Genomic DNA, 16,812 nt, shown 5'->3' with positions numbered 1-16,812 from the left:
ATGACGGTGTGTATGTATCAGGTTCCTCCACAAGTGATTGAAATCTCCTGCTGGTTCATTCCTAACTACAGAGTCCTCATCTGATGAGCTCATCCATTCCATCTTTTCATTCTTCTGTCTCAGACTCCTTGTTATCACCCACCCTCCCCCCCTCCTTTTATTTTTTCCAAATAGCAGACTCAACTCCGGTTTCCCATTCATCCACACACTTTCCCCTTTGAAGTCTCAGTCATGCCTTCTTGGGGAAAAGTTTAACCTCCTTCAAGTACACATTTCAGAAAGCCAAATGCACAGGGGTGGGGGGAGGGAGAGTGGAAGAGATACAAAGATCTGGGGATAGAACATCACCAGACTGCTGCATGAGGTCGGGGATGTTTATCTTCTTCGCCTCTGTATGCCCAATGCCTAGCTCCACAAACTGCTGCTGCTGGAGTAGTTGGAAGGATCTTAGAGACCGCATAAGTTAACCTCCCACTCCAGCCGTCTCAAGAATTCCTTTCCCAGAACATGCCTTTGTAGCTCTTCCTCCTATTAACACGGCGTAGCTAGGCTGCTTATATATATTTCCCAGTGCTCATACAGAAACACTCAGGCACAGAAATATCAAATTTAACCGGATGCTGGAATTGGAATGTAGAACTTTCCTTTTCCACGGATTTCTGAGTTCTAGCTTTTCCCTCCGGCTTCGTTTATGGTTTTCTCTTTCAAATAGGTCTGTGGTGACTCCAAAGCACTGCAATTCTGCTAAATGACATTATGAATTAAAGGGCCACTAGTCCTTAATATGCTGAGTTAGAGATTGTTTCACCTATTTGTCTTACCTTCCCTTTAAGAATATTTCTGCTTATATCATATATATATTTTTTAAAGATTTTATTTATTTATTTGAGACAGAGAGAATGAGAGAGAGAGAGAGAGCACATGAGAGGGGGGAGGGTCAGAGGGAGAAGCAGGCTCCCTGCCAAGCAGGGAGCCCGATGCGGGACTCCATCCAGGGACTCCAGGATCATGACCTGAGCCGAAGGCAGTCGCTTAACCAACTGAGCCACCCAGGCGCCCTCTTCTTATATTATATTTAAAATCTAGCACCTGTAGACTGCACCAACACCAGATCATTATAAGTGCTTAGCAATGAGAAACATTTTCTACTTAATAGGAAAACAGAATGTAACAGAATGGTTACAAAAGGTATATCCCATTATGCATGCCACTGCATGTATCTTTATGAATTCCAAGGCTGGGATCTATTTCAATCTTAGCATTTTGTAAATAATGTTTTTTAAACATGACTAAATTTAGAAAATAGTGACAACCAAAATTTGCTTAATTTTTTAAAAGTACTTTCAATTATGAGCAGGACATTTCTTTTCAGGTTATAAGGAATAAAAGAAAATGTGTGAATTAACATGTGAATTTTATATTGTAGCTTTAACTCTCCATTAAACTATTTTATGGGTGTAAGTAATTTGAGTGTACTTTGAGTTCCTGCCACATTGATTGTCAAGTAGGTTAATTCCTCGATGCACGGAGGATTGAAACGGGAACTTAAACTCTTTGGGAGATGAGGAATTACATGTAGGAATTTACCTTTACTTTTTATAACTTATGGTCATACTTCCTTCCAGTCCAAAGGAAAGACAGGCACTTTATTTGAACATAAACATGAAAAAAATCAGGCTTAGGGAGGAATACTATCTCTTTTTTCTATATTATGTCAAGAAAAGAAAATACATCAGCTGTTAACATAAATCTCCTGGATAGCTCATAGAGAACAAATCACAACTTAACCACTGAGCACCATCCATTTCACACTGGTCACCTTGGGAACCTAGGCATTTATTCCAGGGAAATTTAACACAGTTTTAAACATCTATAGAAATACCTACATGGTTTCTTTTAAGTAACCTCAATGAAAACAAATGTTATAATGTGTGAGAGGATTAAATTTCTAAATTTCTGAAAATACCGAAATTACTTGGAATCACATAAAAAAGGTAAAAGGTAAACCATCAAGCTAAGGAATAAATACATTTTCTGATTAAGCAAGAACATTCAGGTGTTCCTATAGTGTAATGAGTCCAGTTTCTTTTATGGCTTACAAGGTGGGTCCGAAGGCAATTTCAAAAGAGGGATAATATGTATACCCTTCCAAGGTGGAGGCTTAGAAATGCAACATTCATTTAGGGTTTCTGTTTAAAAAAAAAAAAAAAATCAATCTATTTTATAGTCACACTTTGTCCTTAATAAACTCAGCTGGATTCCAGATGACAAATTTCACATAAAGTTCTAATTAAATTTTTTAATATTTCCTTTTTAAAAAGCTGCCTATGAACTTAAGTTATATTTAACATTGGCATGTTTACCATTTTAAACTGCCACTTAACTGGTTTCTGTACTTGGTTCTTTGTGATATTAAAAAAAAGAAAAATTTATAACTTTGGTTTCATCCATCAAATTTGTTTGCTTTTTTTTGTTTTATCACTTGATCAATAAAGAAAGAAGTTATTAAATGTAGTCAAGTAAGTTACATAATCCTCCCCAATGTATGCACTTAGGACAAATTTTGGTATTCGATATAGTCAGAAACTCCTTTCACACAGCTTTGCTAAATATAATAAACATGAAAAAAAAATTAAAGCTAATAACTTCATTCTCATTTTCAGACAAATTCAAGTTTCTTAGTGAAACTTTAATGAATCTCTGCACAAATCGTTTTTTAAGAATACCAGACAATAAAACAAGGGAATCTTCTAGCATTTATTAATAAAAACCTAACAATATAGCTGACGTTATCAACATGCAATTAAATTTAGATGACAAACCTAATAAACAACAGAATGCACTGAAAAGCTAACAAAAAACCAAAACTGAAAAAAAAAATTAATGTACAATTACCTTGGCGCTTGAAAGCTTTAAATACAGTCCTTATGGAACTGGAATCCATGACTATTAATGATCACACACAGTAGACCCTGGAAAAGTCTTAGGGACCGATGAACAGGATATACCTAACACGGGCACAGATGTCCTCCTGTACTTAGCCAATGAGGGTCATGCTGGTTTGAGCTCAGGAGACTTGGCAGAGCTTTAAAAATGCCACCTTGAATTTTTTTTATAGTACTTTTTAATTTTCAAAGTAAACATCCACGCACAAATCCTGTCAGGCAAAAATGCTGGGCGCTCTGTTTTACAGAAGCTGAAACTGTCACAGAAAGCTGGAAGTGACTATACAAACATACCGGGAGGACAGCAGAGGCTTCATCCCGTTTCTCCTACATATATTGTTTCAAGATTGTCCGATGGCCAATAAAAACTCGCAAAGACCTAAGGAAATTTCTAACACAGTATTAAATATTCCCCTTCAGATCAGGGTTAAGTTTTTTCTGACTATTCTTTTCTCTTGAAATGTCTTGTTTTCCCACCTGTAAAATTAAGTTAATAACAGCTGTCTCCTGTACCACATAGATAATGGCAGAACCAATAACCTGACGCAGAAACTACAGTTACAAACCCTCACGGGTTGCTAAGAAGTTTAAATGAGATGAATGCATACAAAGAAAGCCCTTAGCATGGTGCTACCGTTTAATGCACACTCAACATTAGTGGGGGAGAAAAGGGTTAAAAAAATACATAGGAAAGAATATGGATACTGTACATTTTTTAAATCCAAACTAGTTGATTTCATAGCAACTTTTATAAAACACCTGGTAATCTGTATTATGTTTCAAGTCTCTAGAGCAAGAGACCAGATGTTAAGAGAAGCCTGCTAGGGAACCTTAGACAACAGAGAATGAGGCTAGTCCAACGCGGTGATACCACAAACTAATTCTGCAGTGTTTCTCTAGACATTTTCTATGGGTCTCATTTCCTCATCTGGAAAAATGAGAACGTGGGAGCAGATGAGCTCTCAAGAGCCTTTAAACTCTAATCTAAAGCCATTGTACCTAGCACATGAAACAAGCTCGGAGAACCCAAGAGCCCCACCTCTCCAGCTCCACCAGTAACAGTGTTTACCTATCATTTTCTACGTACCACCAACTACACTAATTCTTACAAAAATACCAAATCCCAGTTCGTTTTTTGTCTTGTACTTGATAATGAACAAAAAAAGTCAAATAAGCAACCTAAGTATGCCATTCCCTACCCCACTGCCTCCTTCACTAGTGACAGGTTAAGAGGACTGTAGAATTTTAGAAAAAGAAACACACACATGTGTTAAGAAAATAATTCATCTGTAATTGTCAAGAAAGTACTTTGATTCCACAGTATCTAATCACTCGAGGTCAAAGACTGGCTCTGCTCAGCCTTAGAACTCAAGTCTTCTGATTTTGAGTCTAGTTCTTTCCTACTTCTATTACTGAATAACTAAATCAAATTGAAAGGAATTTGAAGGGGTTTCTTTTTTAAAGTAACAAAATTTCAATTTAAATCATCTTAAAATTAAAGAAGCCTTTATCCTCAATAATTACAAAACAAAACATTATAACAACAACAACAAAGTCTATCCGTAACAAAGTGGTAGAGCTTTAATGTTCAACATGTGATGATCCTGAGGGTCACAAGTCACTGCACTGCCCCAACAGCATGAAATAATAAATCAGGAACTAAACTGGATGTCATTTCAAAATAGCTTTAAAAATTGGCTATCAAACACACTTTCATAATAGCCACTGTTAAATATTATGGATAATTATGAAAACAACTAGAAGAAAGGCTCTTTTTATTATAAAAAGGAGTAAAAGTTAACATTTATTGCACCATACTATATGTCATACAGCATACTCAAGTTGAATGCTCAAAATGTTGGTTACAAAAATAAAAAATCACGTTAACATGGTGTGCTAAACATCTGCAACTAATCATAGCATTAAACCTTTCTCTCCTTATATATATACATGTATGTATATATGTATGTATATATTTGGTGCCTTACAGCAAGAATTTTAAAAATTCTAAAATAAGAGGTACTTTCACTAAATTTACTGCATTATTAGACACTATCAATCTTACAGTATCTTGAAACTGGCTCAAAAAGTATTTTAAAGCACTCAAAATTAATATTTGAATGACTCTGAAAAAGTATGTTTAAGCATACAGCTCTACCAGGATAAATGATTAATATTTAAATTGGCCCAGAAATAAAATTAGGGGATCACACACTTCCATTCAAAATAATTGGCTTTAAGGACTATATTGCAATACAAATAGTTTAAATCAATTGCAGAACCCCCTAATTTATTCTATCTATCTACCACTGAATAAGAATTTAATTTCCTCAATATTCCAGCAGCAGCCTCTGGAAATATATTACTAAAGAAAAAGGCTGCATTCCACAGTCAGATGACAGTGTATATAAAAGTGTAATAGTAAATATAAAGTGGTTCTATCAAGTGGATCATCATTATTTCAACTTCATTGCAGTAACCAGATTTTCATTGATTAAAGAGCAGATTAAGTACAAAGGGACAAATATGAACTTGATCTTAGCTGGAATAATGTAAAAGGAATTAAAACATCCATTCCATACTTTTTGTAGTAATGAAGCACAGCAAAAGACAAGAATGTAACCCTATACACAGTTAGGGCTATATTGTCACCAATTAGCTTTAGGTTTCCACCTCAAATGAAAGAAGCTAAATTGTAATACTGGTTAGTGCACTCCCTCATACATAAACACAGCCCCAAATTTCTCTTTAGTCCTCTGAATTTCTTGACAATTGATCCAAATTGCTGGTTTTCGGAAGCATTCTTGGTATTTTTAAACTTATCCTCCACCATTCCACACTTCTAGTGCTCCTCCCTCTCCCACCCCCTTGCCCCCTTACTTAATTAACAAACTCCATGGGAAATCCTGCATTTAAGGTACATATGTAATGGCAGTTCAGATAAAGACGACAGCCTGTTAAAATTAGGTCTTTGGAGGTTGAAATCACTGTCTACAACTAATTTTGAACTGCTATAAAATTGCATATTTTCTAAAATATACACTTTAATGAACAAAATGAAGATAAAAATCTCCACTAACAGTCACATTCTAATCCAGTTCGGCATAGCAATTCACAGGAAAAAGAACACTCAGTGGGATCTTTTCTTTCTTTAAATGGTAGGAATATGTGCTCGCTTCGGCAGCACATATACTAAATGGTAGGAATATTTCTATTTACTTGAGAAATACAAAACGTAAGCAGAATAAACCAGAAGAAAATGAGAGCAGTTGGCTCTCTGAAACTACAGAAATAAGAGCATGGGCTTTTAAACCCTTCTGAAGGGTCAATAATCAGGAATTGATTTTTTTTTTCAGCTATAGCTTAATTCAACAATATTTCTTGAAAACTCTTGTGCAACAAAAGTCACCAACATGTATTCTGCATGACTCAGAAATATGGAAGCAGGTGCCTGTTAATATGGCAAATACCTGTAAATACTACCATATACAATTACTAGAATGCCTATTTAATTTGCTCACATAAGTAGTAGTACATAAGCAGAGCTCACTAATTAAAACTAGATGTGATCTTTTAAAGAAAAAAGTATGTTTTAAGAAATATGCCCCAGACTTATTTTAAACCTAATGTAAATTAAGATTTCCTAACAACTAGGCTATTTCAATCACCTGCAGGCCAGAGTGGATTAAGACTTATATAACCAACCAATTAATACAGATGCTCTTTCACATTAGGTACTCATACTAAAATAAACCCTTTTGATCCAATCTCTCCTTCACCAAAATCTCAAAAGGCCCCTACAGTGATCTCCACCCACATATGAATTTCATTATTAATACAATTTGCACTTAACCTACATTTATGCAAGGTATGTTACAGAGTAAGTCTTTCATAAAATTTATAAACATTCAATGATATATTTAAAGTGGTCCAACTAAAGTATCTGTAACACCAAGAGACAAGACCATAACAGCATCACAATACACATTATGTTATCAATTATACAAATATAATGGAATGACCAAATAAACATTTTAAGAAATAATTTCAATAAAATCTGACCACATACTAATCCCATATTTCTATATCGGAGTCATTCCACACTAAATTGACACACCTGAATACACACAGTATGTTTTATCTTTTTTTCTTTTAGTAAGACAGCCCTAATAAAGTACAAGTGTTAAAAATGAAAAAGATACTTATCATAAAGCTAAAAGTAAGTATGTAAATAACCTAAAGCAAATCTCCTTTAACATTAAACCCAAAAAAGACAATGAAATACTCACTGCCAGAACCTCTGGAAGGAGGGGAAAAACAAAAGGTAGGAAGTAAACCAACTATCCTTTAAAAAGGGGAGTAAATCATAACCAAAACAAAATCTCTTCCTTATGCCTCTTTTTGGAGAAAACATTTAGCACAGTGTTAATAGGAAAAAAAAGGGGGGACGGGGAGAATTTGCTTCGCTCATCCTGTGTTTGTACAGGTCTTCAATTTCATTACATTAATAAAATTGGACACGGATGCAATTAATACTGACAGATGTTTAAAATCTACATAAATTTTCAGAGCTTTATAAATCAAAGCCCTCAACTCTCCCTAAGACAGAGTTTACAAATTCATCTTGCATCATTCCTTCTCTTCAACAATCTTACCCTTCACAAAATGGTCAACCTTTTAACACTTAAGTTTCAACATAATCCCAATAAAAGCTCTAATTCTACCTAAAACCACTTACTCCTCTGCCTCCTTTCAGCAGCTGCACCATTAATGCTTAAGTGCAAAAATGTGTTTTCATCGATGTTACTAGTTTATGCTAAATTTGTTGAATTTCAGTATTTAAAAAGCATATTCAGTTAGTATGGCTAGTTTGTTTTACTTTAAGAATGTATGTGAATATCACTATGTTTTCTCTTGTTTTAGGATCAATGAACTTAACCCTTAAAAAGAAAATATTTGACTATACTCAGTCATGATAGTCATAATTTTACAAATAAATGTGAACTGGATGTTAACCTATGTTGACAAATCAGTAGGAGTTGCCTTCCCTGGCAAAAGAGAGTGTAAAGTGTTTTGTTTTGTTTTTTAGCATTTTGAGAAAAAGCAATTTTAGGTGACAGCTTAAAAAGTCAAAGTACGATTTATGGTTTTTTTTTTTAATTAAAAAAGGAATGCAAGTGAAGTTATTAGTGGCACAGAATATTCTCAAGTCAGAAAGTCAGTATTCACTATAGTTGTGGTCTCAACATGTTGATCACTTGGGTCACTGCTCATAGCTATTGTTTGACAAGAACCGTGTAACATATAGAGAAGAGAAAGCACCAATTTTAGTTATATCAGGGCTGTTGTGTGGAAACAATAGACTAATTCAGTGCTGGTTAGAAAAGAAACATTGTTTCTATTTACTTGGAAGAAGCTTTGTACTGGGTAATCACAGTCCCCCACGTTAATGGCATAAGGTATGAAATTTTCAAACATTAGCAAAGTATCCTGTATAAGATACTACACCTTTTCATTAGGACACAAACTACTGATTATAATTACAAATCACACATCAGCATTAAAATAATCATTTCATTGGATAGTAAATAATCTCGAAAGAGCCACATCATCACTGCTTTGCCTATCATCATAAGGTTGTTATGAGGCTCAAATTAAAAGTGAAGACACTTTATACGTCCTAAACTCTTATGAAAAGCATTAAAATTATCTTTAATGATGTAAGGGTATCTATGTTCATCTAAGACTTACACTCCAGATCCCAGATTTTAAAGGCTTAATCAAAGTTCACCGTGGATGAAAAATGGTTAAGTCTTGATCTATGCCTTTTATTATTTTTTTTTTACAGTAAGAAAAATGAAAACAGTACCATGGTGATTATTAGAACAAAATGCATTAATAATCCCCAAAGAGCTTCCTAAGATGTATTATGTTTCTCTGTACAATTACATGTTTTATAAATTAGTGTAATAGTTTCCTACAGACAGCTCAGTCAAATCAACAGCACTTATTCTTTAGGACAACCAAGCACACTGAATCATTAACTCCACTGCCAAAACTTTGAGATTGAAAAATTTAAAACACAGCATGTCTTTTAACATTTAAACACAACAACTTACACGATAAGAAACACCTCAAATCTCCTTACTGAAAACATTTTAAGCCTTCCATTCAGAATGACAACAATAAAAAGCTGAAGTAGTGTTCTAAATAAAAGATTATTATTATTTAAATAATAGATTACTAGATAGTTTACACGAAGACACACAAGAACCAAGGTCTTTTCTATTGATAAGAAACAAGTAAGCCCTTTAAAGGAATAGAACATAGCCAAAATCTGTCTGAATTTTTTCCCCTACCCAAAAACCTTCCTCCTTAAAGAGGATAGAAAAGAAACACGTCAGTGTTAGGATTTATCTTTAAAAGAAAAAGTATCTTACAGAGAGTTTTAAATAAAATCTTCATTGACTAATTATTGGGAACAATGAACGCCACTAACAAAAAAAAAACAAACCCTTGAAAAGCTCATGTACAGATAAATCACTGTCTACTACTATGCCTTTCAAAACAACAACAACAACAAACACCACCACCACACCCAATCAATTAATCAATCCTGTTTCTCTACAATCACATTTTTATATTTCCTTCACACCTAAAATGTGATCTACAACCCAGTATTTATCTGAATTGGGGACAGGGGTACATGGTAGAGAACTTAACTCCTATCAACAGATACATCTAAATTTAGCACCTTTTCCTGGTAATTCCATTTTAACAGACCTTTTTGAGGTCAAACGGAAATGTCAGTATACTTACAAAGGACCGAGAAAAAAAGAAGAGAAATCAAATGACAGCTGAGATTCAAAGCTTCACAATGTTGGCCATCATGTATCTATTTGAGAACTTGTAGGAACTTTTCAAAGTTAGATTTTGTTTTGTACCATGTTGCCACCAATTCCTTTCCTAACAAGACTGAACAGCAGACACAACTGTGTACTTTAGGATCGGGAACCTATGGGCAAGTCCCATGTCTAAGGCTATGGTCAGGTTCACTGCTCACTGCATTGCTTTAGCAATCTCAAAACTCAAATTCTGCCACAGATAGTTCAGTGTGAAGAAAAGGCTCATTGTTAGATCTTTAATTGTTAACCCTTTGACCTCCTCAAGCTAACATTTCACAAGTGTATGAATACAGCACACACTTTTGCTTCTATAAAATATGAAGGGTACCTTTCACTTTAACATAAGAGCGTATTTTAAAAATATATCAATGAACACACAATCAATGAAGTATTAGATATCAAACTCCCTCGAATTTATATAATTTTTACTCAGGATACCTGTTAATGAGCAACATTATTTTGAATTTTTAAATAAACTACTGGCCAATGATTCCTGAATGCCATTATTTCAGAGAAAACTTGCTTATGTACAGATAAATCACTTAGGGTGTCTTTCAACCGTGTCCACTTTCAAAAGGACCACTTAAACTTAGTCACACGAAAAAGCACAGGAGTCACTGGAAAACACATACAAATCACTGAAGATTTAAGTCAATCAATCCATTTCAAATCCGTTCTTAAGAAATAGAAAAGCGTTCTTACCTTGAATAGCCATTAGAAAAAACCGATCGACCCGAGAAGTTCAAAGTCCCCAAGGAAGCCAAGTTGTCATCTCCAGATCCTTGGCACCTATTCCAATTTTCTGAACCAACAGGAATTGGTGGAATGACATTAAAAATAGGCTTCTGATCCTGTTGTTGAGAAAGTGATGCTGTATTCATGTCATAGTGGTACATCTGTCCCCCAGAGGTACTCACACCATGAACAGAAATGGCAGACATTTTATTACCAATTATATTTGCCCCAGAAAAGCTTGCCTGACAGTAAACTGGGCCCAGTTTCTCCTGCTTAATTACCCCAGGGGTGCAGAGTTCAATGAAATCTTCTTTTTCCGTTTTCACTTGGGGCAGTGGCACACTGTTGGGGCTTGATAGGATCAGATCTCCATTATCCTTAATTTTAGGTTTAGTGTCCGGTAAAACAAGAGGCTTACAGTCCTCATTCGAGTTTCCTTCCAAGAGGAATGGATCATCCTCTCCTGCCAAAGGAGAAAGCAAACAGTTTTCATCTATCAAGAGGTCAGATCTCCAAGGACTCTCACTCGCCTCTTTCTCTGGGGACCCAGAAGAAAACTCCAAATCCTGGAATTTTTTCCTCCAAATGTCAAAGGTGCTTTGGTCTGTGGAATACAACTTCACATTGCCCCCGTTGGTGCCAGTCTGGCCCTTCAAATTTTGCTGTTCTGAAGACACGTCCGAGAGCGTTTTTGAAAACTCCCTCTCTGTGGGGGCAGCAGAAACAGCAGCAGACGCTGAACTCTTGGGCTTCTCTGCAACACTGGTCGACCTACTGAGGTTTGCAATGCTTTCTTCCAGAAGCCGAAAGTCTGTCTCCCCAGAGGAAAGGCTGATTTGGCCCTGCTGTGGGAATCCCAGGTCATTTCCCATCACTTTAGTTTCTGTCTCTCCCATATATAATCCCATGGAGAGTGAAACCGCCTTGGACAGATCTGGCTGCTGTGCATTGCTTCCTGAGCCTTTTGAAAAGTCAACCCCAAGTCTTGGATGCTTGGAGTCGGACTGAGAAGCAGCCGAGAGTGAGGGTGAAGAAGCAGAAACCTTCACAGTAGCTCCTCCCCTTAGGGTTTTATAGAAGTCCATCACATTTCCCCTCGCCCGACCAAGCACACTGCTAGAGACTTCTTTACTCGGGGGGCTTAGTGATTCCTTGGAGTCCATCAGATATTATCATCAGCTACCAGGCAGGTAAAAAAGAAAAAAAAAAAGGAAAGAAAAAAGAAGGGGGGGAAACATAATAAGCTATAAAGTCACATTATCTCAGTGATCTGATTAGTAAGAGCCTGTTAAATGAGCCTTTTAGTTAACTCTGAATCTAATTCCTTGTTATCAGAAAAGTAGTTTCTGTCTCCCAGAATAAAAAAGCCATATCCCCTGCTCCCATTCAGTGTGCCACATTTAAAAGAACAATGCAGTTCAATTGCACAGCTGAGGGCAAAATTGTATCAAACTAAGCTTGGCTATTCATCCTGCCACTCACAGAACTGTAACTTTGTTAATCACAGACATTATAATTCATTACATCTGATTATTCCTAAAGTTCAAATTGATGTCAAAGTATTTCATTTAAAAAGAGTATGATCATTAAAATTCCTACTTCCTTTCAATCAGTCAAGGCTGTTTGCTTTTCTGAGAACGCATACACATAAAATTTGGTAAATACTGTCACAGAATTCGCTCTCAAACTGCTCACAAACTGTCCTCCCACCTGCTAGTCACACAACCAAACCTTTGGTACAATCTATTGGTAACCATGCACATTTTATTTGAAAAATAAACAATGATGATCTTCCAGTATACTAAGAAAGGCTCTTATTTTTTAACCCCTATTTCTTACTGAATGTGTCTGTTTCAAACTTTGCCTTCAAATTTTGGATATACCAAATGAAATACGTTGTATATAGGCCAACTAAAATTTGGATTTTAACAAGCAAAGTAGAATGTGCAGTAGCTTCTCACTACAATTATAGCTTATTTAAATACAACAAATACAGCTCTCTCGAATCTTACAACATAATAAAATCTAAATGAAGCTACATTTATTTTTCAAATTGCTTAAGACCCTCAGTATGAGACACTATTATACCTCTAAATTAAGATGTTTTTCCTTTCCAAATAACCAGGTACTAAAAACAGGAAAACCCCACAACTGTAAAACCACGTTCATATAAACCCAGGTAAAAGAACAGCCAATAAAATGCTCAGAATAATTTTCTCTGTATTCTAAACCCTCACCAATCCCCATTCAGAGGCTGTTCTCAAGAGTATTAGGTTGGTAGTATATTGTTTATAATCAGGATGTTGTAAGAGGCAGGCGAACACTTTGATAAGCACATTTGGGACATCATAGTCAAATCCCATCCAATGAAAGGAAACTTTTGCTGTACGGAGACCTTCCGAGGCAGAAACTTCACCGGCCCTCACGGGAAGTGGAGTGGGATTAAGGTAGAGAGAGGGCTGGGACCTGCTTCTACACATCTTGAGGGTAAACTGCTCATCTCCCCGCCCCTCCGCCGTGTTTATCTGATATCGATCTCTAAACACAAGGTATCAAATGGAGCCTAATGAATTTCCACGCCGCTTTGACAGCTGCCCTCAAACTCGAAACCAAAACAGTATTTCACAAAACGAAACGATCCCTCCAACGACTTTAGCCCCCAGTTTAAATTGCAAGTAACTGTCACATTAATGGGCCTTAATGAACCGTACCAAGGGGTCTTAAGTGGTATTACAAGGCGGCAGTTACCCAGCCTGCGGCCCCAAACGTCAAACTAGCGCTGGACAAAAAACGCACCACAGAACTATTCCGGCTAGGGAACGTCTTTTTCTACAAGGGGCCACTTAGGAGCGTCAGGCGCGCAATGATGCCAAGCGCTGAAGAACAAACCCTCTCCCCGGGGAGAAAAAAGTGCAAGGGTAAAAAGAGAAATGTGTCCAGACCTGTTGAGTTCTTTCTCCGACACGCCCACTTCTACCAGATAACGCCAGCCCTGACCGAAGTCTCCAAGTTGCAGGCTGTCAGCCCCCTGCGTGTGTACACTCACTCACACACACGCGCGCGTGCACACACACGCGCGCACACACACACACACACACACACACGCACACACCCTGCGCGCCCGCCAGAAAAGAGACGCGCTGGAGCCTCGACAGAAACCCTGATCGCGCTCGGGCGCACTAGGGTGGAGTGGAAACATTCGGCCGAGTAGAATTCAAACGCGGCTCGGTGTTCACCATAAAACGGGTGTTTGGGAGGCCCCCCGGGAGGGCACTGACAGGGACTTTGGGGGGGAGGCTGCAGAAGCCAGAATTCCGCGCCAGGGAACCAGAGGACCGAAAGCCGGGGCAGCTCGAAGAGGCTCCACTCGCAGAGAGCTCAGGTTCCTCCCCCTCAGCCCGACCCGGGGACGGCGGCCGAGGGAGAGGAAGAGGCCAGCGCTGTCACCCGCGCGCTGCCCTTTCGTCACCATCACCCGGCCCTCGCCAGCCCCCACCCCCATTCCCCGAGGCTAATAAAAGTTTGCAGGCTCCCGCGGCAGCCCCCGAGCCGGCCCCGCGTCCCCGGCCCGCACCTCGGGGGAGCGGGCGCCCGCGCGGGCCCCGGGCCCCGGCCCTCCCCACCTCTTACCTCTGGCAGGGGCGCCGATCACCCGCCACCGTCCGCAGCTCCCACCGCAGCCGAGATAAACAACTTAACGTGTGAAAGCAGGAGGAGCAGTAGGGAGAGATTTTTTTTTTTTTCTCTAAAAAAAGGAAGTAAACAGCCGCCCCCTTCTCCATGGGGGGGGGAGGGGAGAGCCCCTATTTGAGAAAGTCTCCCATTTCCCGGCTGACAAGCCAGCCCCCCGCCCCGCGCCGATCCCCGCGAGCCCGGGCTCTCAGGCGCGCGTCCTCCGTCCCGGCGCCCCGCCGCTTCGGCCGCTCCGGGTGCGGCGTCTCCTTCCACCCACTAGAATCCGTCCCCGACGGGCGGGCGGTGACTGGGGCTCCAGTCACAGACTCGAGCTCGCAAAATGGAGGAGGAGGAGGAAGAGGAGGAGGAGGAGGGGAGGGAGCGCGGACACGCGAAAGGGCCGCCCGACCGCGGCGAGCGAGCGGGACCGATCGGGGGGCGGGCGGAGGCGGCGCCACAGCGCGCACACACTCGCACACACACGCGCTCCCACTCCACCCCCGGCCGCTCCCCGCCCGAGGAGCCGCGCGGCGGCGGGGAACGGTGCAACCTGTTGGCGACGCTCGGCAACTGCAGGGGAGGCTGCAGCCCCCGCCCCCACGCCCTCCGCGGGGGCCCCGCCACCGGGGTCCCGACGGCGCCTGCACGCCCCCGGCCCCCGGCATGGCCCGGGACTTAGCGGCCGGCCGCCGCCCCCCGAGCGCGCAGGACTTCTCCTAGCCCACCCACCCCCCTGGCAAGAAGGAGAGGCGACGAGGGCCCGACCTGGTCTCTCTGGGGCGGGCTTGGGAGGGAAGCCGAGTTTCTCTAGTTTGTCTTCTCGCTGCCTCCTTCCCGCCCCCGCCCAGCTCCGCGACTCCCGACCCAGTCCAGAGCTGGCCGGGTCCCTCGGCGGCAACCGCCGTCAGCGCCCCTGCGGGTGACAGCGGGCTGTCTGGGGGTGGGGGTGGGGGCCGGGGCGCGGCCCGCAGCAGCGCCGCGGGGGTGGTCCGCGCCGCCGCCCTGGAGCCGAGTTGCACGAAGTGTGTCACTTAGCGCGGGCTACTAGGGTTGCACGGAAACGGTGCCGCAGCGTGTCGGCCGCTCTCGGGGCCGGACCGCCAGACACGCCCTCTGTGGAGGCTTACGGAAGGGAGGGCAGCGGAGGGGGTCGACGCTTACGTACTCTTGGCCCGGGGGGAGTCGCGTTCCGGCAGGTCTCCCACCGCCGCATCGTCTGGGCGGCCCGGTCTGCAGCCGCCGCCGCGCTCTCCCATCGGGAGAGAAGTTGCAAAGCAGAACCCACCCTCCCCCGCGCACCGACTGTCCCCCACCCTTTTCCCCGAGTCTGCGAGGCGGCGGCGGCGGCGGCGGCAGCGGCAGAAGGAGGCGCCGCCTGCCAAGTTCAACCCCCACCGTCCCTCCCTGCTAGCGCGCTCACACTTGAAGGAAGTTGCACGCCAAATGCAAAACCTCCGGCGAGCTGAATTTCTTTGCACTTTTTTATTATTATTTTTAAGGAAAACAGGGGGTGGCAGGCCTAAAAGCAAGTTGCAGGCGAAACAGTAAGTTGGTTGCAAAGTACGCCCTCCCTCCCCCGCAAACTCCTGACCTCTCCTTCCACCCCCTCCAGGGCCCGCGTCCAAGTTTCCCGTGGAGGCCCCTCACCCGAATCTTGACATTTGCTGCACTCCACTCAATGCGTCGCCCACCCTTTCGTGTACACGGGACCCCTGTCCCTCCAAACAAAACAAAACACACGCAGCTTTAAAATGTCAGCATTTAACTCCCTCCAGCTGTTCCCGTTACGCGCCTCCCCCTCAGTCGGAGGGAAACACGTGGCCTTTCCCCAAGGAGAGGGGCGTGGGGCTAGGGGAGTCCGCGCTGGTGACGCCCGCCCCAGCCCCCTAACCCAGCTTGCCGCGTCCGTTGGGCTTGGGCTTTGCCGGGACCGAGCCTCCTACCTTGTGCGACACTTAGTATGATTTTTGTGACTCGGGGAAAGGTTGTGCTGTGTGGCTTTAGGGTTTGGGGCGGTAACTTTTGCGCCCCCACAGGTGACAGCGCTTGCCAGCTCATGACGGGGGCGGAGGCTGCGGCAGCTCCACCTAGTCCCTGCCCGGGCGCTCGGCCGCAGCCACTCACTCCTCAGGCAGCGCTCAGAAGCTAGCAGCGGCCGCCTCTGCTCTGACATCTTGAAGAGGATTGGGGGAAGCGCATGCCGGAAGCCGCTCACCGCCATCTTGGTAAAGGACGATGACGCCAGCCCGGCCTCGCGTCCACCATCTTGGCAAAGGTTCTCCATCGCAGGGAGCCGAAGTAGCCCTTCCTCGATTCTGAAGGGTAGATGCTACCCCCATGTGCTATCCGATGTGAAAGGAGAAAACTAAGCATTTTAGTTACGCACTTGTTCGGAGACGATCTATTCGGGCCGCCCCCAGACAATTCTAGGGCCGCCATCTTGGCAAAGGAAGAGCTGCTCTCTGCCTCGGAAAAGGGAACCAAAACGTTTGCCAACGTAGAACCTTCAGCCCATAGAATTTTTATGAAGGGCGCTGAGCAACCCAATTGTT

General features: G+C 42.0%; 1 protein-coding gene across 10 annotated transcripts in view; it reads right to left on the bottom strand.

Moving 5' to 3' along the window:
- Positions 1-16,370, bottom strand: part of NR3C1 (nuclear receptor subfamily 3 group C member 1) — a 127,208-nt gene extending 110,838 nt beyond the window's left edge. For 2 of the 10 annotated variants that reach the window (XM_032404454.1, XM_032404459.1), the window contains exon 1: positions 10,553-13,649. In XM_032404454.1, the coding sequence (XP_032260345.1) occupies positions 10,553-11,748 (1,196 nt within the window). In that variant the 5' untranslated portion in view covers positions 11,749-13,649. Of the gene's footprint in view, positions 1-10,552; positions 13,650-14,215; positions 15,145-15,425; positions 15,575-15,907; positions 16,172-16,203 lie in introns of those variants that run through there. The other 8 variants (XM_032404460.1, XM_032404457.1, XM_032404455.1 and 5 more) reach the window with 8 other exon arrangements.
- Positions 16,371-16,812: the final 442 nt, after the last annotated feature.

This window comes from Phoca vitulina, unplaced genomic scaffold (assembly GCF_004348235.1).
Source record: "Phoca vitulina isolate PV1807 unplaced genomic scaffold, GSC_HSeal_1.0 scaffold6, whole genome shotgun sequence".
In the NCBI taxonomy this organism is placed as follows: domain Eukaryota; kingdom Metazoa; phylum Chordata; class Mammalia; order Carnivora; family Phocidae; genus Phoca; species Phoca vitulina.
The sequence above is the reverse complement of the archived record's forward strand: the minus strand, read 5'-3'. Positions and strand labels throughout refer to the sequence as shown.